At 43.4% G+C, this 25,208-nt stretch overlaps 1 protein-coding gene across 2 annotated transcripts; it reads right to left on the minus strand.

Annotated features, from left to right (window-relative positions):
* Window positions 1-459: 459 nt before the first annotated feature.
* On the minus strand, window positions 460-14,948 carry ABCB9 (ATP binding cassette subfamily B member 9). 2 transcript variants are annotated; one of them, XM_087913023.1, is made up of 12 exons: window positions 14,856-14,948; window positions 10,355-10,979; window positions 9,840-9,954; window positions 8,785-8,915; window positions 8,223-8,428; window positions 7,437-7,634; window positions 6,798-6,926; window positions 6,133-6,321; window positions 5,332-5,505; window positions 4,272-4,431; window positions 3,932-4,068; window positions 460-3,323 (listed from the first exon to the last, which is right to left on the minus strand). In XM_087913023.1, exons 2-12 carry the CDS (start codon window positions 10,971-10,973, stop codon window positions 3,015-3,017), a joined length of 2,367 nt encoding a protein of 788 aa, XP_087769149.1. In that variant the 5' UTR covers window positions 10,974-10,979; window positions 14,856-14,948; the 3' UTR covers window positions 460-3,014. The 2 variants fall into 2 exon arrangements, with proteins under 2 accessions (XP_087769149.1, XP_087769148.1); XM_087913022.1 differs by having other exon boundaries at window positions 10,355-11,086; window positions 14,856-14,946.
* Between the last annotated feature and the right edge of the window lie 10,260 nt (window positions 14,949-25,208).

The following is a 25,208-nucleotide window of genomic DNA, read 5'->3' on the forward strand; positions in this document are numbered from 1 at the left end:
GGATAAAAAAATTGTTATTTTAGTTGAATTTGTTCTTGGGATAAGCATAAAACACCTGGAACTTGCACCTGAAATTCAGAGACTAACCATCTCCTCTTTAATAAAGTCACACATCTGTATTGAATGGATTGTGTTCAATTACCCTATCAGATTTGGAGCTGAATTATTAATTCAATTTAATTGCATCATTCTCCTTGACTTCCCGCTTCCAATATGGAATCCTTCCCATGGTCTATGAAATCCTCAAGCCGAGGTTTGTCGGTGTCTAGGTACATACATCCAGGATTCACTTTAAACCTGTCATGATTATTCAATTTTGTTAATTGCAAGAAGTTGGCACTCAGCCTCTTTGAATAATTCCTGCAATAGGAGGAGATGTTTGACCTGATTTATTTGTAATTGTACTCTCAGGATGTACACCCACTTCTTCGAGCTGAATGTATGACAGTAGTCATCTGCTACTGGAAAGTTCATACAGAATTTAATTCACAAGCATACGTTAATCCTTGACTCAAAACTGTTCGTTTAGCAACTGTTCAAAGTTACAAGGGCGCTGAAAAAAGTGATATACAACCGGCCCTTGATTTACGATCTTTGCAGCATCCCCACAAATCAAAATTTAGACGTTTGGCAAAATCATTGGGAAGAAGCTGGATACACTTAATGATGGGAGATATACTCACTTAGCAATTGTGTCAAAAAGGTCTTAAAATCAGGCAGGACTCCCTTAACTGCCTTGCTTTGCAATTCTGGTCCCAATTTTGGTCGTAAGTCGAGGATTACCTGTACTCTGAGGAAGCCTTCAACCTTCTCTTGAGACAGCTGATTAAACATCTCATAGCCGATTCAAATTCTCATAAATCCTTGTATGTTTTACTCAAACTTTATTGCCCAACTGTATTCCTGTTGGTGCAATTGTACGTGAATCAAATCTTGAACAAAAGCTATACATAAAGTGCCAAATCTTTGAGTAAGGGGCATAAAAGTTGGGTGAAGACCGGGTTGTAGAAACCAGCATAAAAACAAATTTCACAATGGTGCCAACAAAGTCAAGGAAATTATTCGCAACTAACACAAAAGAACAAAAGAGAACGTAGGGAAACCATCTCTTTGTCCTTCTCGTCCATGGGACCTAAGGTATCATGCTCATAACTTGCATTATTATGGACCACTGGCCATGCTACCTTGAGTAACGGAAGCAATTAACTTCACTTTGAAAAGCAAAGTTGGAAAGAACTTTATGGGGTTAAAAACATTTGTCTTTTCACCAGCACAGCATAAACCAATATTACATTAAAGGGCTTAACTTTTTCTTGTTGTTAGTCAATAAAAATTTGTTATCTCTCTGAGGTGACTCTTACCAATAAAAGGCTATTTGGGACAGATTCTTGAAGACACACACACACACTAAAAGTAGAATATCAGAGGTAGGTTTTTTTGTTGTTTAATTTAGTGAAGTACTTGTAAAATATTGCTAAAATATCATACGCTTTTTTTTAAACATTGCAAACGACAAAAATCTGCCCATCGAGGTATCAGAAAGTAATTAAAATGTGATAAAGTGCATGAGCCATTTTATAACCAAATGCAACTGGAAAGGCTACCCAGAGAGAACAAATTACCTTTTCAAAATTGCTAAGATTAAGCATTGCAGTAATTGTTCAATCTCAATTCACAGTTTTGTTTTTTTAAAGCACATATTTGGCTGAGAACTCTTAATATTTATCCAGCTGTAAAAGTCATAGATCAAAATAGGTCAAATTACACAGCTAGATTTGGAAAGGTATTTTTTTTTCTCCTTTTCTTTCCTTTCTTAGAGTGAACACAACAAATCCATCAAAATAATTTGGAGAACTGGTGCTTGATGATTAACTAATTATCTAAACAAAATAACTATAACCTACAATATTTGCAACATTTAGCAGAATCTATATCTTTTAACATAAAATTTGGCAGGAAATGTTTCCTGACAGAATGGGCATATTTTAAAACCGACATGTCTGATTTTAGGCATTAAAACAGAAGAGGAAGAGGAGGAGGAAGAAAACAAAAACCTTTGTTCTAGAGAAATAAATAGTTTGCAAACAGAGCTGACTTGCTAGTTGGGATATTCAGGTGCCCAACCCAGATTGTGTGCAACTGTGCATATCAGCAATAAAAATGTAAATAATTCCAACTGCAATAAAACTGCCTATTCCCCCTAACCAAGGTTCTCTCTCCACCTTTATTGCCATCTAGGTATGCAGTGCAGACCAAAGATGCAATCCTCTTGTTCTCTCTGTTGTTATGGCTAGAGGTTTTATTGCAATCGCTGTTCGGGATGCTACTACTACTATCTCTGAAACCCCTACTCAACTGAAACAGCGCTGATTTTATAAGAAAACCTTCATGCATACGCAGCTTGTGACGATCCCAGCTTGTAGAGTACCACACTTCGCCAGAGATACCCAGAGAACCATTGACCTGGACCACAGCACATCAAGATGTTCTGAATTCCAGCTGAGCCAAGCTCCCTATGGAAAGTGCGTTAGATCTGGCGGTCCAGTTCAACTTTCATGGAAGCGTAAAGCAAATCTGTAGGCACCAGGGTGATCCCAAAGTCAACCGGTTGGCTTCAATGCCAATCCCAAGCACGTTATTTCCATCCCAGCCCATAGTGGTGATGCATCTGAAAGATCCATTCAAGATCCTTGTTCTTCCATATAGTGCACGTCCTTAAAAACCATGCCGGTTTATAGGAAAGAGCAAAGCTTGCAAGGTATATCCGTAGGAAGAAGACACAGCCCATTAAAAGAATTGCACCTGGCTTTCTTTCTCTTCTACAGCTATCTCCTGGGAGTAATTCAGGTTGGACAACTGCTTAGGATTGTAATTAGCCAACACCAGATAAGGAAGCCCGGGGGAAGCCCTGTGAAAGATGCTGACTCTTCCATCTGGGGTTTGATGGGAACCCTTGTTACATTCGCTTCTGGGATCAGTTGGCAGTCGGACGGTCCAGTCGAGTATCTTCAAGTTCAGCAGGTTTGTTTTCCCTTCTTTACCTCTTCTGCCAATCCTGTCTTCGGAGAACCTCTCTGGATGTTAGCCAAGCCACCATCCAATGGACAGCTGTCCTCCGTGCCTGTTTCACGGCCAAGAATCTGTCTTTGCACTAGCTTGTAATAAAGGCCGCCTTCTTCCATAAGCTGCTGATGCGTCCCTTGTTGTACCACACAGCCCTTATCGAGAACAATGATGTGGTGTGCCTTTTCCACAGTGCTCAGTCGATGGGCGATGACCAGAACCGTGTGATTCTGCACATGTCCATAGATAGCTTTCTGAATCTGCCAAGAAGAAGAAAGATGGATTACATCAAGAAAAAGACATCCCATCACCCAAAATATTCTCCCCAAATCAGACAGGAAAATAGTCCATTTATTCACTCACGAGAGCTTCCGATCAATTAAACAGCAAAACAGGACTAACAGGAACAGAGCAAGATTAAATAAACCCCCTCAAGTCCTTATTAATAAAATAGCTATGTTCAAAACATGTTTAATCAAGTTAGGGAGCTGTGATCACCCGTGAAGCTCAAGTTTAGTGGGGGTTAATTTTGATAATTTGATGGTGGCTTGTATAAACCCAGCCTGTTTTCGATGTTTTGGGGAAACCCCGAAAATGTGTCTCTTGAATAAACCTAACCTTTGGCTCTTATATTGGTTTTTATTTAGGTTTTTCTCAAGGATTTAATTCACAGTCTTCAATTAAAGTCGGCAATGTGACATGGCTGGGGAATTTTGGGAGTTGGAAGTCCGCACATCTTAAAGTTGCCAACGTTCAGAAACACTGACTTAAGAGAAAGCATCTCTTTGTTTGCAAAAGACATCTTAAGCTAGCAACCAATTCTGCTGAGGATTCAGGAAGTCTGAATAGGAAACCCCGTCTTGCTCACTGCATGTTCACTCTCCGCATCTAAAGCACTTGTAGCTTCGTCCAAAATCAGAATCGGTGGGTTTCTGATTAAAGCTCTCGCAATAGCCACTCTCTGCTTCTGACCACCAGACAGTTGGGTTCCCTTCTCGCCAGCTTCTGCAGGAGGAAGGAAACAAAGAAAAAAAAAATGAAACAGAATAGTAAAATCTGCAGGACTTATTAATAAGCCACCCTGTCAGACAACGTCAACCAGACCTCAACAACAACAAAAACGAATATGCCTCTTAAGGCGGCGCTACAGGCCCCGATTTCAGAGCCGATGAATTTGCTGCAAGAACGATTGTGGTGTCAGACCCTACCTGTGTGATAGCCATCTTGCAATTCCATAATGAAGGTGTGGGCATTGGCCTTTTGGGCAGCTTGAACAACTAGTTCGTACGGATCCGAATCCAAACCGTAACAGATGTTTTTGGCAATGGATCGAGCAAACAGGACCGGCTCTTGGCTCACCAGGGAGATCTAAAGAGACAACAGGGGTTCAACAGGGATGAAGAGTAGAACCGGTGAAGACATCGACTGATTATCATTACTCACAAGCAAATGAATGATGGAAATTATATGAGGTGATGTGTCGGTGAATCATGCAGCTGCTTACATCCACCCTTATGACTCTCCTGAAACTATCTTCTCTTGTATCTACAGGTAGTCCTCAACTTACAACTGCAATGGAGCCCAACATTTCTGCTGCTAAGAAGAGACATTGGTCAGGGTGAATTTTCCTCCATTTTGCAAACTTTCTTGTGACAGCGGTTAAGGGATTTGCTGCAGTTGTTCAATTAACGACATGGTTGTTACGTGAAGTCTTGCTTCCCTTTTGACTTTGCTTGCCAGAGAGTCACCGAAGGAAATCATACGACCCCAGGACAGAACAACTGTCATAAATATAAGCCAGTTGCCAAGCGGCCAAATTTTAATCACGCTACATGGAAATGCTGCAATGGCCATGTGAAAAATGGTCATAAGTCACTTTTTTCAGTGCCGTTTAGTGACTCTAAGAGTCATTAAACAAACTATTGCAAGTTGAGGACTACCTGTATTTCCCTGAATATGATATTGAACCATCACTCAAGGAGCCAATTCTCTCCATGTTGGGAATCCAAGATGAGCTCTTCAAAACTTGATGCATTTTCCGGTTAAAAGGAAGAGAGAATTGTTTTTATTTAACCAATGGAACTTGGTAGTTGTGAGCTACAGGGACAAATGAGACAGTTAGAAGCCTAAATCATCCACAGGGATTTCATCACAAGTACTTGCAAATCTATCTCTGGAACCTGAAGGGTTAGGATGTCCTTTTTTCTTGGAAACATCATCTTGTCATACTCAGTCAAATCTAGGGACCCAGCTACTGGCGATACATACCACTGAGTGAAGATACTTGTGTTGATACATATGAATAGGCTGTCCATCCAGAAGAACCTGGCCGTCTTGAAGAGGGTAGAAGTTCTCGATGATGTTGACGCAGGAACTCTTCCCGCTGCCTGAAGGACCCACCAATGCGGTCACCTTCCCAGGATGGAGAGTGAAGGAGACATCCTACAAGACAAGCAGATCCATCGTCATGTCTCATCCACGACTTGCCAAGTTTTTTGAGTTACCTTTCCAAGACAAGTGCGCGCCAAGGGCTAGAAGTCACTTGAAAAGACATTCCTTGGTTCCCACCAAAACTCCAAAGAACCAATAGGGAGAAAGTGTAGTTTTAAAACCATGGCAGAAAGTTTAGCACTTATTTTTTTCATCATCCTTCTTTAGATCTGGAATTTTGTGTGCTTGAAAAAAGCTGGGATTTTTGGACTAATGAAAAACTGTGCTATCTAAAATGGTAGGCCTGTTTTACGTACTTTGGCTAAGCTATGGTTTAAGTTTAGTTTATTAAACAAAGCACAGTCTCAGACTACATGTAACTCACTAAGTCCCAAGGAACATATATACAGGGTGTTATGTGAACGCAGCCAAAAGCTACTCAACTTATACCCAAAGAAAGAAAGAAAGGAGCATCTGAAATTTGTGTGTGAGCCTCATGAGGACCAAAGGTGGTAAGAACTGTAATTTCTGCATACATGAACATACAAAGCATTTGGTTATCCTGCCTTCCTACTGCTAAAATCCACAAGACAGAATGAGAACCCTTGAGTAGCCCACACGGACCAAAAATACACTTACCTGTAAGACTTGAGATGAAGGACGGGTGCGATAAGCAAAAGTGACATTCTTGAATTCCAATTTTCCTTCCAGTTGGCTAGGGGCCAGCGTCCCATCGTTTAACATCGTGGGTTGGCGGTCTATGAACTCAAATACCTTTTCAGCTGCTCCCACACCCTGCATGAGGCCGCTGTAAACCGAACCAATGGACTAAGAGAGAGGAAGAAAGAACATTACTAGAAGGTGTTGTCATTTCACGAAAAATCTTACTGTGCAATAGGGGTTATAAGAACTAATTGTTCTGCATTTGAAAATAAATATGTCCGAGGAAACACAACTCTGGATAAGATAAATTTTACATTTCTGCCTTTGAAGAATTTTAAATTGTAGATTGCAGACAGATCTTCAACCGAGAATCTGCAACAGTTCTAACCCATGAAAAAGGTAAGTCCACAATTAAAATGCCTTTAAGTGCTTTTAGCAGGGTGTTATGAAGGATTCTAGGGACAGACTTATTTGAAAAATTCTATAAAAACATTTCAAGACAACTTCAACCATGGACAGTCTTCATATTTACAGAAATCCATCTGATACGTATGAGAAAATATTAAAAGATGCTCAGCTGAGATCAGAGACAGCAATTCCTTTCAGGCAAGACTACAGACTGTTTAAAAAGTGTCACTTACCTCCATGCAGTCTCCCAAAACAAATTCATAAATAATGAAGGATATCAAGTTGCCACTTGTCATTTGCTCAGTGATCACCAGATGGCCTCCATAGTATAAGATGCTCACTTGAACGATGAGTAGGGTGAGCTGGAATCAAGGATAAACACCTGAACTTTGTAACACCAAGAACTTTGGAGCTGAACTCCAACTTAACTCATGAGGGCACCAAATTGGGCAAGACTGGTCTTCAGACACACAAAACATTTTCCTATCAGCAGCACTGATGACGTTACCTAGCTTGGTCATGAAACGTCTGCAAGGCAACCACCAAGCTCAGAGAGCACCAAGGACCCCACGGTTCAACCCTGAGCTACAAATATTCTTTTCTATCGGGACTTTCCTAAGTTAGCAATGACACTTGAGACTTCAGGCAGCTGCTGATGTGAACTCAACCCTGAAGAAATACTTGGCACAACAAGTGTGTTCTTATTTACTCTGGGGCCTAAGACAAAAATCTGGCTCTTTTGTTATACAACTGGGAATCCCTTCATCTTCCCAACTGTGTGTCCAAAGCACAACTGGAGAAAGACAAAAAAAAGATAAAAAAAAACAAGAAAAAAAGAAAGTCAGAGGAAGAGAGGATGCATTTCAACCTACTCCATTTGACCACACGTAGTACGTGTAAGCCATAGCCTCCTTTTTGTTGAGTTGGTAGACTTGTTGCAATTTCTCCCAGTAGGCGTCAGCCTCGGCCTCCTCGTTGGCAAAACTTCGGACTGTCCTCATAGCGGATATGGTTTCTTCAGCGGTATTGTTCGCCTTGGCCAAAGCGTTCTGGACTTCTTTAGAGAGCTTCTACTTGGTCAAAAGAAAGGAGGAGAAGGGTCACCTCTGAAAAGGCCCTACTTCAACAGTTCTCCAAACTACCCTCAAATTTGGGAGCTCACATGGAATTCCAGATGCTAAACACAAATACATCTATGTCCATATATGTGCAATCCAGGTCTAGGTGTGGCTTTGAGTAGAAAACTGTGGTGGAACCTGGTCTGGATTCCCAGAAGGGAGGGGCTGCATTCCAGAGGCCCAAGAGACAGCAAAGTTTAGAGTTTCATTGGGAGGAAGAGAGTTAAGACAGCTCCTCCCAAGATGTTCTCAGAGTATATCATTAGCATGCAAGTAGTTGCTTTAGTTTGGCAAGATTCTGTCTGCAGGTGAGGAATATTAAAGGAATCTGTTAATAAGTAACTATGAACCTCTTTCATAGTTTTGGGAGCCTGACAAAAACTCAGCATTAGCCTACAAATATTTGTACAATATGTGATCGTTCAGATATGCCAATTCACCTGACCATAACTAGCAACAGAAGGTTTAAGAGGCCTTCCCCCAAGCGTTGCAAACGATTAAAGGAATATCAGATCATTCTAAGATGCCCATAAAACTAACCTTGTAATATTTCCCATAAACATCTGACATCAGCATGATTATAGGGAAGCCCATGAAGGTCACCAAGGAGAGCTGCCACGAGAGACTAAACATGAAAACAATGACCCCGGTGGCTTTGACCAGGTTGCGCAGAAAGATGTTGATGTTTTGGGAGACAAGATCGCTCACAATGGTTGTGTCTGATGTCAGTCGGGAAATGATGTCACCTGAAAGAGAGGAAGGAGGACAGAGGACAAAGGATCAGCGGAAAACAAAACATAACAAGAGAATGAAACCTATAGAAAATGACACTGAAAAAGTATTAGGACTCTGATTTACCAACGAAGCCAATATTCTCACATTTCAGAAACGTTTAAGTTCTGGAGAATTCTGGGAGTCGAAGTCCACATGTTGTAAAGTTGTCAAAGTTGAGAAACACTAACGGTGTTCAATCCACCAGCCTACAGATTCTCCTGAACTACATTTCCCAAGCAGCCTGATCAGTGATTCTGCGATCGATCAATATTTGCAGGGTGAGGGGATCCCCACTCCTAACCTCACCCAAAAAGGTAGAGAAACTCACCGGTGAGATTTTCGTCAAAGAAACTCATTTCCTGCACTACTAGCGACCGGAAGAGTCTGTTACGGAGCCTGATATTCAGTCTAGCAAAGACCAGGGTGAAGAGGCCACCTCGGATACCTGCGGTAAATGAGCTGATTGCAGATAAGAGATGTTATAGGATCGACAGAGACCAACAAAGCAACACCCCTAAGCCCAGGATTACCTGTACACTATCAAGAAAGAAATGCTTCAGAGAGACACCCATAGGAATGAACTTAGATTTTGCTCCCAACGTTACGTTGAAATGTAATTTTAAAACCAAGAGAGAACATTCTGCAAAAGCAGTCTCTTTACAGGACAGGAATAAATTCTGGACCTTTTGCATGGAACTCCATCTGCAAGGTTCTATAAAGGAGATCCAATATCTTCCAATATCTAAAGGGTTGCCACAAAGAAGAGTCAACTTATTTTCCAAAGCACCTGAAGGCAGGACAAGAAGCAATGGATGGAAATGAATTCGGGGAGAGAAGCAACCTAGAACTAAGGAGAAATTTCCTAAAAATAACAATTACTCAGCAGAACGACTTGCCACCAAGAGTTGTAAATGCTCCAACACTGGAGATTTTTAAGAAGAGATTAGACAACCATTTGTCTAAAATGATATAGGGTTTCCTGCCTGAGCAGGGGGTTGGACTAGAAGACCTCCAAGGTCCCTTCCAACTTTGTTATTCTGTATTTTGGGATATTTCAGTTTGAGGAATTTCTGAACTTCTTCTGACCTTGACTGGTTACACCATACTTTTCCCTCCCTGCAAGGTTTCCCAGACACACACACACACACACACATACACAACCCACGGAAAGAGCAGAGATGATTATCCACCTAATTCTACTCGTTTTAATTTTTGTTCTTTCCACAATTGTAGAACCTGCAATTTCTTGGAAATCTGGGCCCTACCTAAGAGACGAACTAAATCACAGCCTGGAACCATCGCAAGACACTTCACGCAACCACCACACTTTCCAAGCTTCAGGCTATAAGGTAGCCAACATACCAACGCTCTAAACAAAGCTACCTTCCAATGGCTAGAAAGGCCATGATCACAACTGCCTTGGAAAACTGGTCCATGGACTTCTGGATGACTATCCCATCAATGGCTTGGCCAGTGTAGTATGGAAGGAAGGTTTCTCCTGTTGGGAAGCAAAAAATCAGAATAAAAGTGAAAAGCCAACAAGGACGTAAGCCGAGGTCAACTTCAGAGCAATTCCCTTCTCAAGTTGGGAATTAGTTTATGGTGCTAAGTAGGGATAGGCAAGCAATGATCTACCCAAGACAAGTGACCACACATCACATTCTCAGAGATGTCAACTGGAGTTAAGAATGTTCTCAACTCTGAATAAACCCACAATGTTCCCAGCTAACGTTAACCTCCAATTTGATCTTGATTTTTCCCACAAACCCACCAAATGTTCGATAAACTTTATTTTAGCCAACATCTTCACCACTTCTACTGCCGTAAACTTTCAAGCACAACATAAAGACAGGAAGGAGCGTTCCATGTCCTTTTAGTTTTACACCCAAATCACTCACCTAAGGCAGCTAGTAAGAGGAAGAAAAAGGCTACAACAAGGAAGTGGACATCTGGCCTGGTGTAGGACAGGAGTTTACAAATGGTGGCAGCTGAGGCCTCCTCTTTCTTTCCCCGAACCCCAGGAGAACTGGGGTCTCCAACGTCTTCTGCTTCAGCCCTGGATTCTGAATTAATCCCCAAGGTATCCCTGGCAGGGGTCACAGAGGAGAGCAGCTGCCAGAAGGAGAAGGTGGCCACCAGCGAGATGTAAGTCCAGGCGAATAAACCCCAAAACCAGGGATCCTTGATGGTCTTTCTCACTTCAGAATAAAGGAGCAACTTAACCAGGGCATAAATCCCAATCGCCAGACAGACCAAAATGATAAAGATCCGGGATCCTTTCAACCGTTTGGGACCGTAACTGGTGTTTTTGGCCACCCCAATGGAGGCCCCCAAGAGTAGGCAGCTGCGATACAAGCAAGACCCCCAAATATCCAGCATGGAGTCGAAGATGTTGAAGTGCTTGAGATCCTGAAGGATGGTCCTGCTGTGGCGGTTGTATTCATACAACATGGTGGTCAATGTCACGTCCATCCCTATGAAGATGAGGGTGCTGGCCACAGCTACCCAGGCACGCATCTTAACCTGGTTTCGGAATGAGGTAGAGAGGTAGGAATCGTAAAACAGATGTGAAGGGAGAAACCTGAAGCTCCTAAGCCAGGATTAACACCAACATCACTGCTCAGTTTTTCCTGCAAGAGGGGAAAGAACAGGACAGAGTTCTCACCCATGACTTCTTAACCATGATTGACCCAAGTTATATCCTAGTTGCTGGGCTTGCTTTGCACAACCAAGGAACAAGGAAGAGATGGCTGGGCACCAAACTATGACTGGTTTCATCTAGATCTCATGAACACCACGTTCGTCGGGTTAGAGTGCTTGGTAACTGGCCACAGCCCACAACTGATTTCCCCAGATCTAATTACAAACCAGTTGAACTACTCATTTGGTACAATGGGTTTGCTTAACAGCCGCCATATTTGCTTAACAGCCAGTGTGAAAAAAAAAGGTATAAAATCGGGCACCATCACCTGATGACCCACTTAATGATCAACACAACCATAATTCTGGGCTCAATTCTTCTGGTCATAAGTTGAGGACTACCTGTATAATCTTCCAAATACTTTAGTTGGTCCTCTATATACTCATCTGATATTCCGATCACTTCTTTTAAATTCTCCCTTTTTATATATCTTTTGTACCTTCTAGCTTTTGAGCATTGTTTTTAAATGTTTATTTTAATTCTCATTCTCTCTCTCTCTTTTTCTTTCTCTTCTTTTTCATGGCTGCACCCTTTTATGCTGGTCTATGCCTGTAATCAGGATTTTATTTGATAACCATATTGTCTGGAATAAACCATAATACACTACCTTTGTAAATCAGGCTAACTAGCTGTGCAAAACAGTAAGTGGAACAACCAACTGAATTAGCCTTTTGACAAGCCGATGGTTTAAAACAATGAATATTCCTCAATTGTTCGTTGCTTTCGATTTTAAATAAGTACCCAGGGACAAACTTCGCCTCTCAGCATCCCTTTAGATAGATAAAGATGAGAATTTTAAGGTAAGACCAGCAATCCAATGACCGTATTTTCGGGGGGGGGGAATAAAGGACACATCTAGAAAAGGAGTAAATCCAAATATCTATTCATAAGGATCAAAAATATTATCTTCATAACTTCGCACGGCAAAGAAAAATTCAAAACATATCCATAAAAATCTAAGCCAGAAAGGCGCATCCTAATAAAAACATCTCAAATCCAGCCCTAAATGCAATAAATGCATTTTTTAAAAAGACCATTAAGTTTTCATCTTTTTCGCAGGTAATGTGCCATACTCTGCATTCGGGGGTACCATTTTTAGGGTAAAAGGAGAAGGATCAAAATAAAGGACTGTCCTTAATAATAAAGGATGGGTGGTCCCTGTAACTAGGCCGCTTGACTGTTGCCATGGAAACAGGGAAAGCTGGTCCTTCCTGTCTGTTTTTTTTAATATATTTTTTTTTTCTGCTTTTCATCCAAACCTTAAACCAAATCCCTGAATGGACATCCATATATTCCTTTTTATTTAATCTGAAGCCTTCAAGAAAAGTACCAGATGATCCAGAGAATCACACCAAGCTTGGGAGGCTCGGAACTCTCACAAAGGACTCCAGGCCCTATCCACCATGGCTAAGGATGATGGGCCCTGAAGTCCACCCCTTTTGGAAGGGGCAGGAAGCAGAAAGAATCGGACAGAAGGAATTTTCTTGAAAAAAAGCCCTCTTTGGTTTTAATCTTTCTGGTTAAGCACAAGCACAAGTAGAGAGAGAGGATGCTGCTTTAACATGCTATAAATAAATGGATTTAAAAGCATCCTGGGATTTTTCAATCTCCCTGTTGGACTTCATCCTTTCCACATAAAAAGCTCATCCATATAGAAAAATTAGCTAGCAGGGTGAAGTTTCATTAAGGATGCCATGCAAAGCAAGCTGTTTTTTAAAAATGAATAAATAATACAAATTCATCACAGTGCTACAGAATTTCAATAATTTAAAACTGCCATGACGTATCAATCTTATCCTATATTTAATTCAGATAACAGAGTAGAAAACTCTCCGATCAGGGAACAGCTTTGGAAGATGCTCAGATTTTTATTCTTACGCCAAACAAACCAGAATGGAGATATTACAAATGGGAATTAAAAGATACTTGGACCGCAGATAATTTTTTTTTTAAACACACCCTGTAAAACTGCTGACCTATCTTTGTATATTCCCTTTGTCCTCCCCCCACCCCCCCTTTAACATCTGCAGAAGAAAACATCAACTCAACTTTGATCCTCCTTACAACTTTGGGCCCAACAAAAGATTTTGTGTAAAAGCTACGAAATCTTGAATGGGGAGGGGGTTTAAAAGGGGGGACTCATCCAAATTGGGGCAAACTTCATTTCAATCCAATGAAGCCCCTTCAATGCCATAATAAGCCCCAGAGCTCCTTGCCAGAATCTGCCAAGTCATTTAAAGAGGAGGAAAAACAGTGCAAAAAAACAACAGCAGAACTTTCGGCCAGCACGATAAAATCTAATTTATTAACCTGATTTCATGCCTTGGCTAAAATGATTGCCTTGCTTTGATCTGGTCCGCTCCTTGCCAAAAATAAAAACATTTTTATGTTCTTGTTCCTTTTACCAGGCCGTTGGCAGAGAGGTCCGCAGAGAAGATGCTGGATCTGCCCTTAAACGAAAGGAGAAGATTGACTTCGACGGGAGGGAGAGATCCATTCGATCAAAAAGGAGGCAGGTGACAGATAATCCGAGTTAGAAGGGACCTTGTAGGTCATCTAGTCCAACCCCCTGCCCAAGCGGGAGACCCTACACCATTTCTGACAAATGGCCGTCCAATCTCTTCTTGAAAGTCTCAAGGGATGAGGCAAGCCAGCTTCCTAATAATATTCCTCATAAAGCAACCAGGCTGCTCAGATGCCACCCCCCTCCCCAAAACCCTCCATTTTCCACTAGATTCAAAACAAGCAGGGTAGATGGGAACGAGGCTGACTCAGCCCAATCAATCTACTGCAGTGAACAAAAGACGGGAACGAAGCAGGCTGCAAAGGAAGTTACCCAGATCTCAACTTATTTCCCGGCCTGACTCAGTCGTTTTGACAGGGGAAAAACAGCAGGAAAAAAAATCTATTCCCCCAAAGGCCCCATTTTTACCCCCAGAATCCAGTGTAGATATTTTTTTTTAGGATAATTCTGAAAACCAGCTGGATGGGGATGGGGAGAGATGCTAGGTGCATGTAAAGCATCCCAAATAATAATAATGATAACAATAATTTCTTCTTCTTCTTCTTCTTCTTCTTCTTCTTCTTCTTCTTCTTCTTCTTCTTCTTCTTCCCATTATTATTATTAATAATAATTAATAATAATAATTTATCATTATTATTATAAACCTTCCTGAGATTTAGAAGGTAGGCCCCAGCTAATGTCAGGCACTCTCCAGCGGCGGCTGTCCAGACCGGTATCTGCAGCCACAGCTTGGGGGCAGCAAAGGATTAGCCAACATCCAGCAAGCCAAGGTGGGCAGATCCCAGTTAAAAGGGTCTGAATTTGTCTTTCTGCAAACCAGGGGTGGGTGGGGTGGCTTTCCAAAGGGGGGTGGCGCAATGATTCCCACGCTCGCCTGCCTTTGCAAGCGAGGGTTTGCGCCCCCTTCACACACACCCCGGCATCAAGCAAACCGAGCGGGGAAGAAAGAGAGAAAAAAATCAAATCAAATTTAATTTAATTTAAAAGACAGGTGTTTGACTCTCCTTCCCGCAGGGATGGGTTCCTCCCCCCCCACCAAAAAAAAAGGCGTGGGAAGCCTCAGCTGCCTCTCTGCATCAGGCTGGAGGGAGGGAGGGAAGCCGGCATGCACGGGTCTGGGGGTGCACGTGTGGATGCCAAACACGCCAGTCTCTCCCCCCGCGACCCTCCTTACCTGCAGACGAGCGCAAGACGCGCTAATCTCCTTCGCTTGCCCTGCCGAGCCGGCTCCCCGGACAAGGTCGGCAGGGGGCGGGGTCTCCGCGGGGCCCCGCCTCCCGGAGAAGCCCCGCCCACGCTTGCCTACCTTTGCAGCTGGAGGAAGATGCTAAGCCTTCGTCCTCCCTTCGGGGCGGGTACCAAAGGGAGAAGCGGAGGAAACCAAGCAGAATAACAACAACGACGCAACACACACACACACACACACACACACACACACACACACACACACACACACACACACACACACACAGAGTTCTGTTGGAGAAAGCGGCTGAATCATCCCGCGTGGAAAGGAAGCAAGGAAGGGAGGGAAGGAAGAAAGGGATGGATGGATGGATGGATGGATGGAAGGAAGGAAGGAAGGAAGGAAGGAAGGAAGGAAGGAAGGAAGGAAGGAAGGAAGGAAGGAAGGACAGGAGGGAGGGAGGGAGGAAGAGAGGGAAGGAAGAAAGGATGGATGGATGGATGGAAGGAAGGAAGGAAGGAAGGAAGGAAGGAAGGAAGGACAGGAGGGAGGGAGGAAGAGAGGGAAGGAAGAAAGGGATGGATGGATGGATGGATGGAAGGAAGGAAGGAAGGAAGGAAGGAAGGAAGGAAGGAAGGAAGGAAGGAAAGACAGGAGGAAGGGAGGGAAGGAAGGAAAGAAGGAAGGAAGGGAAGGGAAAAGGGAAGGAAGGAAGGAAGGAAGGAAGGAAGGAAGGAAGGAAGGATGGAAGGAAAGGAAAAAGGGGAAGGAAGGAAGGGAAGGAAGGAAGGACAGCCAGGTCTAGTGGGTGCAACCCAGCCCTTCCCAGGCTTCTGCATGGATTGCAAAACCCATAATGCACAATGGGGCGGGAGCAGAAGTGCAGGAAAAGGCGGTTTTCCAACCAAGCGGTGTGCACCTGTGTGCTTGTTGCATCGCAGCCTCCAATGGCCCCTTCGAAACTACTTAGTCTTGAGCTGCTGTCATCTTCACTCCTCCGTTGTCACCACGAGGTTCTTGCATCCTCGCGGTCAACCTATCTTGTGGCAGTGAGTTCTGTAGACTGTGGGAAGCGGAGCTCCTTTGGACTCCCTGCCCAAATCCAGAGGACCAATAGATGGTAGGAAGGAAAGAGGTAAGCATAAATTCCTTCCTTTCCTCTCCTCTCTCCTTCCCATCCCACTCCTTCCTTTCCTTCCCATCCTCCTCCCTCCTTCCATCATTCATTCATTCATTCATTCATTCATTCAGTGAGCCTACCATTTTAGCAAGGCATTCTGGTGGTGAGCAATTGTAAAATGAATTCAAAACACATTTCCATCCTAAATGCAAAAATTAACACCCACAGCAGCCAAAGAGGATGCTACTAGTGGCAGTTAGACCCAACCATGAGACAAGAACCAGGTCTGAGCACAGCACCGGATAGTGGTAGTCCAGATCGAACAGCCATATTTATGAAGCCATTCCAACTGTTTGGAACTATTTTGAGACTATGTTCAAACGGAGAAATTAAGACAGACACATGGACAAGACAATTTAGTGTCACCCTTAATTTATTACATGATTATTTACATATTCACAGAGGCAGTTTGGACCGGACCTCACAGTTCAGCTCAACAGCCTGTTGGTCGATCTGCCTCTTTTACACACACAAATGCAATGGTAAACACACACACACACACACCAGTGAGTGCCCAGTGTTCAGAATACCATTGTGTTGGCATTGTAGTCCTATTGCCCTTCCCATTCCTCTAAGGAAAAAACGAAGATGCAAGCACCTTTTGTGATAAGCTGGAGAAAGGAATTAGCCCCTCTGAAATTGTTTTGGCAATTAATACAGTGCCCAGAGCTTGCAACAAAAAAAAACCAACCCCCCCACACACCTCAAATCACAATTTCTCTGTGCTTTCATAGGCTGCTTTGCTCCTTTCTCAACATTTCTTTAAGGAAATCCAGACAAAGTTGTCCTTTCTTCTTTCATTTTCAATAAATCCTTTGCACAACTTGGAGGGTTTCGCTGCTCGGAGACGCTTCAAACTGCGCGACGGGCAGCAAATAAAACTTGATAATCCTAATCACGGCTGCAGAGGGTTGAGCGGGCATTCAGCCTGGTGTGTGTATGTGTGTGTGTGTGCGTGCGTGCGTAGGTGCATGCTGAAAAGATAAATATTCAAATAGTGAAAAAAGTAAAATATTTGGGAATACAGCTATCAGCAGGGTGTACAGCAATTAAAGATAATTATATTAATTTGACCAATCAAATAAAGAATTAGAAAGACGGAGAAACCTGTAACTCTCCTTTATGAGGAGAATCGCAGCAGTAAAGAAAAGCGGGGGAAAAAAATGCTAAGTCACTTTTTGCAGGGCCGTCGTAACTTCGAACGGCCACTAAGCCAATGGTCGTAAGTCGAGGAGTACCTGTTATGCATAGGTACGTGTACACAATGGAAGCGAATGGCTGCGACAGGCACCGGCTCTAATCAATCATCCGGTTTTCTTCACGCTTGATAAGCTCTGCTCCGGAGTCAAGACGGTCTCGATCTGGAAGGAGATAAACTGGCTCCTTTTCAATTTTCTCAGGGGGGGCTCCTCGTTTCCCCCCAAAAGCCCCCCCTCCATTTTGTAGGCGAGAGGGGACAGCGGTTTCCCTTTCCTCTTGATGCTTTTGGGCTCCCCTTTGTGAATAGCCGTCATGTTGGCGATCACCTACAAAGGAGGAAGGAGGAAAAGGATTTGCTTTTGCCAGATTGGGATGGATTCCAGGTTAAAAACACATCAAACTTCTGATAGATCTGTCTGTCTGTCTCTATCTATCTCTTTCTTTCTTCCCCTCTTTCTTTTTCTGTCTGTCTGTCTATCTATCTATCATCTTTTTCTTTCTTTCCCTCTTTCTTTTTCTATCTATCTATCTCTTTTTTCCCCTCTTTCTTTTTCTATCTATCTATCTATCTATCTATCTATCTATCTATCTATCTCTTTCTTTCTTCCCCTCTTTCTTTTTCTGTCTGTCTGTCTGTCTTGTCTGTCTCTATCTATCTATCTATCTATCTATCTATCTATCTATCTATCTATCTATCTATCTATCTATCTCTTTCTTTCTTCCCCTCTTTCTTTTTCTGTCTGTCTGTCTGTCTCTATCTATCATCTTTTTCTTTCTTCCCCTCTTTCTTTTTCTTTCTGTCTATCTATCTATCTATCTATCTATCTATCTATCTATCTATCTATCTATCTTTTTTCCCTTCTTTTTCTTTCTTTCTATCTATCTATCTATCTATCTTTTTCCCCTTTCTTTTTCTTTCTATCTATCTATCTATCTATCTATCTATCTATCTATCTATCTATCTATCTATCTATCTATCTATCAATTATATAATATATAAAAAAGGAAGAAGAAAAAAGCAGTCAACAGCTTTGTTAAGCAGTTCAAACGCTTTTTAAGTGACCTGTCGTAAATTGAGGACCGGCCACAGGGATCTTACGTCTGACTTACAATTTCTTTCACGGCGTTCTGCTGCTCCTGCGCAGCAGCTGTGAATGGCGGGAGGCAGCTGCCTTTAAAGCCCCCGGATCCCTCTTCTTTCTTATATTCAGCCTGGGAAAGAAGAATAGAAAATATACTCGGCCAGAATGAGAATGCGTTCATTCCTCTACTAGGGCTGGGCAAGAAAGACATACAGAGCAGCTAGTCCTCAATACGCAAGCGTTCGTCTCGTAACCGCTCCTTACAACAGCACTGGAAAAAAAGTGACTTAGGGCCCGTGGAATGGGTTCTCCTTTACCTCCGAGGACAGACAGGCGTATCTGTTGTAGAGAAGGAAGAAAGGGGGGTATTTGGTCACAGGGTTGACGGACGTGCGGATCTCGAACAGAATTGGCTCGAGGGCCTCATCCCATTCGTCCGGCTTCTCATTGACCACGTTGTAGACGGAGGATTTCAGGATGTCGTTGGTGCGGTTGTCCAGGTTCGTGCAGCTGGCCGGGGTGAGACTTTGAGTAATGTTCCACCTCTCTAATAAGAGTTTGACCACCTGGAAATGCAAAACTACTGTCAACTAATAAATACTCCTTTGGTCTTTTTAGCTGCCAGCAGGGAGGAAAGCGAGTGGAGGAAAGCAGTGCATTCCTTAAATGCTTCAAATAATTTCTAAGTGACCGAAGCTTCTGGCACGCAAGATTATTACTGGAGAGCATGATTGATGACTCTTGGCTATGGATGTGTCCCATTGGAGAATATACATCCAGGGGGTGGGGGAAATACCAGGGTCAAGGGGGAAATGAATGGTGTATTTTAGTGTCGGCTACCACCCAGCTAACACCAACACGGCCACTCCTAATAAATCATTTTTTTTACTCCGAGAGATGCGGCTAGAGACTTATGATTTGAATGGGGGTGGATTGGTTGAAGCCCTGACAACTACTATGGAACTTTGGGCTCTGGACTTTCTACATGAGAGTAATCAAAGGTGCGAATAGCTGGAGGTAGAAATAGCGGTGTAGTTTTTCTCCTTTTTGGCGTGGACTGCTGAGGTCCTGCCCATGGAGGAGAATAAGCAGACGGACGGAATATATTTAGAAACCAACAGGATTAAAAATAGATCTTTCAATAGCTTGATGATAAGTTTCTCAGAGGGAGTATGGAGACACAGACTTAGCAGAAGGCAGAAGTAAAGCCCTCTAGGGCAATGTTTCTCAACCGTGAGATGTGTGGACTTCAAATCCCCAATTCCTCAGACAACGTGGTGACCTTAAAGGTGTGTGGACTTCAACACCCAGAATTCCCCAACCAGCATGGCAAGCTTAAAAATGTGTGGACTTCAACTCCCAGGATTTCCATCCAGCGTGACTGACTGGGGAATTCTGGACGTTGAAGTCCACACCCACCCACCTTCAAGTTCCTGAAGTTGACAAATACTGATCCAGGGAATGAAAATTCTGACTCACCTCTTCGCAGAAGTCCCAGCTCAGATTGCATAAGATATTCTTGGATGCCCCAAACCTGTTTAAAAAAAAAAAAATCACAAGAGAAATACTCCTACAGTAAGTACTGTAGATTTTTGTAGGTTGAAATTATTTGGCGTGTCCATGCAGGGCATCTGATAAGGCATTCCAATCTATCTTTTGTTGTAGCTCGAAACGAAATCCTAATATTAGGGGCCCATTCTATGCTCAGCTACCACCTTAAATCCCATAATAGCAGAAGAGGTCAGCTCACCTGTAATACAAGGAAACCAATCCTTTGGCCACCGAGAAAGCATCTCTTTTTAACAAAGGGAGAGCCTCCACCCATTTTGTATAATAGTCCATCGCAACGAGGATGTGAGTGTGGCCTTGTCTGGACTCCGGGAAAGGACCTACAGAACGCAAAGAGAGAGTCAGTTACCGCTGTGACCTCAATGAGATTTAGGTGAAGACACGCAAGATAAAGACCAGGCAGTTACTCTGGAGAAAAGGACAGAAAAGGGACTCGGTAGCAAGTGGAGAAGGCTATCAGGTCGCCAAGTGAAAACCAGCATTTGTTTAAAAAGATAGCAGGCTAGAAACCAGGAGGCTGTGAGTTCTAGTCCTGCCTTAGCCTTGAAAACCAGCTGTTGACTTTGGGCCAATCACTAGGAGACCGTGAGTTCTAGTTCTGCCTTGGGAATGAAAGCAGGCTTTGTGACTTTGGGCCAATCGCCAGGAGACCGTGAGTTCTAGTTCTGCCTTAGTCACGAAAGCCAACTGGGTGACTTTGGGCCAGTCACTCCTTTTCAGCCCATGGTGCCAGGCTCAGGTGACAAGCCCGTCGATCAATTTCTGTGGCAACTAAATAGATCCACGCTTGAGTTTATCTGGAAAAAAAAAATACCCTGCACTAGTGGGAAAACACTTTTTCCCCAGTGTTTTAAAAGCCACACAAATTGGAATAAACGATGCACGTACCATAAATATCCAGCTCCACAACTTCCCAGGGCAGTTCCACTTTAAGCGGCTGGATTTTTTTGGCAAGGTTCTTGCTGTGCTCTGCGTTCTGGCAGGTTTCACACACCTTGATCTGGAGGAAGGACAGGTAGAAAAAAAAAACGCCCGTTGCAGTATCCCCATGGTCATCTGATCAAAATTTGGACGGTTGGTAACTGGCATGTACTTATGACAGTTGCAACATCCTGGGAGCGTGTGTATGTCACGTGATCGCCTGTTTGCAACCTTCCCAGACAGCGTCTGGCAAGCAGTCAACGGGGAAGCTGGGTTTGCTTAATGACCACATGATTTGTTTCAACTATCACAGACTCACTTAAGAACGAGGCAAGACAAGAGCGTAGCATCGGGTACAACTCACTTAACTCACTTTGCTTAGCAATGGAAATCCTGCCCTCCGTTGTGTCGTAAGCCGAGGACTCCCTCATCATCATCACCACCCTCATCATCGTCATCACCACCTCTTCATCATCCTCTTTTAATGATCCCATAATCCCTTGGGGGGTGGTGGAGCCTGGGAGCAGAGTGTTTTACTGGCCGGATGCCCTTCCTGTCACCAGCGTGGGGTTATTATGTTCAGCGGATATATTCTCATTGTGCCCATATCTGCCTCTACCCAGGTTCAAACTCACACCGTACCACCTAAGTCGGGGACTCCCTGTATCATTGCAAACAATTGGCTTCCTTTTGGATCTCTGGGACTCCAAAATGCTCCAAGCAACCCGTTTCTCTGCCTAAACCAATCCGTTTTTCCTCCCCACTGCCCCCCGCCAAAAAACATTTACCCAGTCTACCACATCCTTCACAATACCCAGCCAATAATATCGGCTCTGAATCCGGTGCACCGTTTTCTTCTGGCCCAGGTGATTCCCCAGCTCCGTGAAGTGGCTTTCCAGGAAGACCTTCCGCCGCTGTTTGAGGTCAACCACCACTTCTCGCTTTTCCTCCTTTTTGGGGCCCACATAATAGAGGCAACCTCCTGCACAAGGAGAAAAGGAACACCAATGAGAAAATGCAATGAGAAGGAAAAAGAATTTGGAAAACGGGGTGCAGTGAACGGTTACCGTGTCTAATGCGAGGGGCACCTGTAATTCTGCACCTGTCAATCTCCCCACTGGTTCCCTTTTACATTTTATGGAAGGATTTAATGTATTTACATTAAATCCTTCCATAAAATGTCCTTGAAATGGTGTTGATCCAACCAGCGGACCAAGGATGGAATTGAAAGAGCAGGAGGAGGAGGAAAGGAAGAAGAGGAAGAAGGAAAAGGAAGACGAGGAAGAGAAGAAGAATGAACGGAGAAGAGGAAGGAGAAGGAGAAGAATGGAAGGAAAAGGACAAGAGAAAGAAGAGGAAGGAGGAAAAGAGGAAGGAGGAAAGGAGGAAAAGGGGAAAGAGAAGGAAGAGAAGAATGGAAGAAAGATTGGAAGGAGAAGCGAGGGGAGGAGGATGGGAGGAGGAGGAAAAGAGGAAAGAGAAGGAAGAGGAGTAGAAGGATGGAAGAAGGATGGAAGGAGAAGCGAGAGGAGGAGGATGGAGGAGGAGGAAAAGGGGAAAGAGAAGGAAGAGAAGAATGGAAGAAAGACTGGAAGGAGAAGCGAGAGGAGGAGGATGGAGGAGGAGGAAAAGAGGAAAGAGAAGGAAGAGGAATAGAAGAATGGAAGAAGGATGGAAGGAGAAGCGAGAGGAGGAGGATGGAGGAGGAGGAAAAGAGGAAAGAGAAGGAAGAGGAGTAGAAGAATGGAAGAAGGATGGAAGGAGAAGCGAGAGGAGGAGGATGGAGGAGGAGGAAAAGGGAAAAGAGAAGGAAGAGAAGAATGGAAGAAAGACTGGAAGGAGAAGCGAGAGGAGGAGGATGGAGGAGGAGGAAAAGAGGGAAGAGAAGGAAGAGGAGTAGAAGAATGGAAGAAGGATGGAAGGAGAAGCGAGAGGAGGAGGATGGAGGAGGAGGAAAAGAGGGAAGAGAAGGAAGAGGAATAGAAGAATGGAAGAAGGATGGAAGGAGAAGCAAGAGGAGGAGGATGGAGGAGGAGGAAAAGAGGGAAGAGAAGGAAGAGGAGTAGAAGAATGGAAGAAGGATGGAAGGAGAAGCAAGAGGAGGAGGATGGAGGAGGAGGAAAAGAGGGAAGAGAAGGAAGAGGAGTAGAAGAATGGAAGAAGGATGGAAGGAGAAGCGAGAGGAGGAGGATGGAGGAGGAGGAAAAGAGGAAAGAGAAGGAAGAGGAGTAGAAGAATGGAAGAAGGATGGAAGGAGAAGCGAGAGGAGGAGGATGGAGGAGGAGGAAAAGAGGAAAGAGAAGGAAGAGGAGTAGAAGAATGGAAGAAGGATGGAAGGAGGAGAAGCAGAAGAAGGGGAAGCCAAAGGAGAAGGATGGACAGAGATTCAGTTTTAAATTTACTGAACCTAACATCTTGAATTTAAAATTTAAAAAACCACCTTGCTTGGAATGACTTCCTTGGTATGATGCCACTCGAATTTCTCAGTTCCAGATTAAAACCCAAATCACCTCCAATCAGTCTAAAGCCTCTCAGATCTTTTCGAGGGAAGGAACGAGGAGATCCCACGGTGACTTTTGCTGGCGGCGGCAGCAGCTTCTGCACCCTCCCCTTCCTTCCCCCATCTTTCCCGGCGGCGGCATCCTTCCCCCCCAACCCTGCCCATGTCCCGGTGCCTCCTTGCCAGCTTTGGGCTGCTGCAGCTGCAGATGTGACCCCCCCTCAGAGCATCTTCTCCCCCTTCTTTTCACCTTCCACAATGAATTTCTGGGCGTAGCGCTTGAGATTCTTCCGTTTGATGGAGCCGAAGCTGGCTGGAAAGCTGCCTTCGGAGAGGAGGCGGAAAATATCCTCAAACTTGCTCTTGGGGCTGCAGGACCCTTCGTCGGCCACCTCCTCCTCTTCCTCCTCTTCCTCGGCCACTTGCAAGGCAGAGTCCATGTTGCAAGGAAGGCTCCAGCCGGGCAAGGGACTGGCTTCCAGAGCCTGGGGCTGCAGGGGTTTGGAGACCACTGGCCTGCAGCTGGGAAGCGCAGTCCTTTTATCCAGGAAATGCAGCTGTGCAGATGGGCTTTGCATTCGCGTAAGGGACGATGCACAAGTGCCCCTCGCTTTGCAAAGCTTTTGGGGAAGGCTCTTTCTTGCTGTCTGCACCAGGATGGGATGCTCTAGGTAGATCTGGAGTCCGGGGCCTTTGGGGCATTGGGGTGAGGGGGGTTCACATTTGACATGGTTGAAACTTAGAATTAATCAGAGAATTAATTAAAAACTGTCAATTAATAGGGTTGACAGAGTAGAATAGAATAGAAATATAAAAGAAAATAATAGAATAGAAAATAGAATGGAATAAAAAATAGAATAGAAAATGGAATAGAATAGAAATATGAAAGAAAACAATAGAAAATAGAATAGAAAATGGAATAGAATAGAAATATGAAAGAAAATAATAGAGTAGAAAATAAAGTAGAAAATAGAATAGAATAGAAAATAGAATAGGAAATGGAATAGAATAGAAATATGAAAGAAAATAATAGAATATAGTAGAAAATAGAATAGAAAATAGAATTATGAAAGAAAATAATAGAAAACAGAATACAAAAAGAAATAGAATAGAAAATAGAATTAAATCGAAAATAGAGAATAGAACAGAATAAAAAGGGAAAGAATAGAATATAAGAATAGAACATAGAATAGAAAAGAGTAGAAAATAGAATAAAAAATAGAATTATGAAAGAAAATAGAATAGAAAATGGAGTAAAATCGAAAATAGAGTAGAGAACAGAATAGAAAGTGAAAGAATAGAAGAATAGAATAGAATAGAATTCCTTATTGGACAAGCATGATTGGACACACAAGGAATTTGTCTTTGGACTAAATAAATGGAATGGCTTCCCTCCAGAAGTTGTGAGTTCTCCAACACCGGAGGTTTTAAAGAGGAGACTGGACAGTCCTTTGTCTGGAATGGTATAGAGTCTCCTGCTTGAGCAGGAGGCTGGTCTACAAGACCTCCAAAGTCCCTTCTAACTCTGTTACTGTATTATATATGCAGCCTCCAGAAATATCCCTGCTAAGCCCACTAAGGAAAATCAGTTCAGTTCAGAGAGAGGGAAGTTTTTGCTGTTTCCCTGAATTCATGGAGGATTGTTTTGCACAACTCAGGGCAATGAATGCGCAGTGTGGAATTTGCTCCCTCATCGTCCTTTTCTGCACGACTGGGAAGTGATCTTCCCTTCTACCCATCTGTTCCAGGATTCAGACAGATTTTTCTCCCTCGGCTGAGCAGCCACTTCACTGCTTATCTCAAAACAGTTTTGGGGAGATGAACAAAAGTATAACTGGTAGCAAAAGCGGAAACTGGATTCGCCCATAAATTGCAACTGATTTGTGGCT

Source organism: Pseudonaja textilis, chromosome 15, assembly GCF_049901715.1.
Source record: "Pseudonaja textilis isolate UNSWEBS1 chromosome 15, rPseTex1.2, whole genome shotgun sequence".
NCBI classification, from domain to species: Eukaryota; Metazoa; Chordata; class Lepidosauria; order Squamata; family Elapidae; genus Pseudonaja; species Pseudonaja textilis.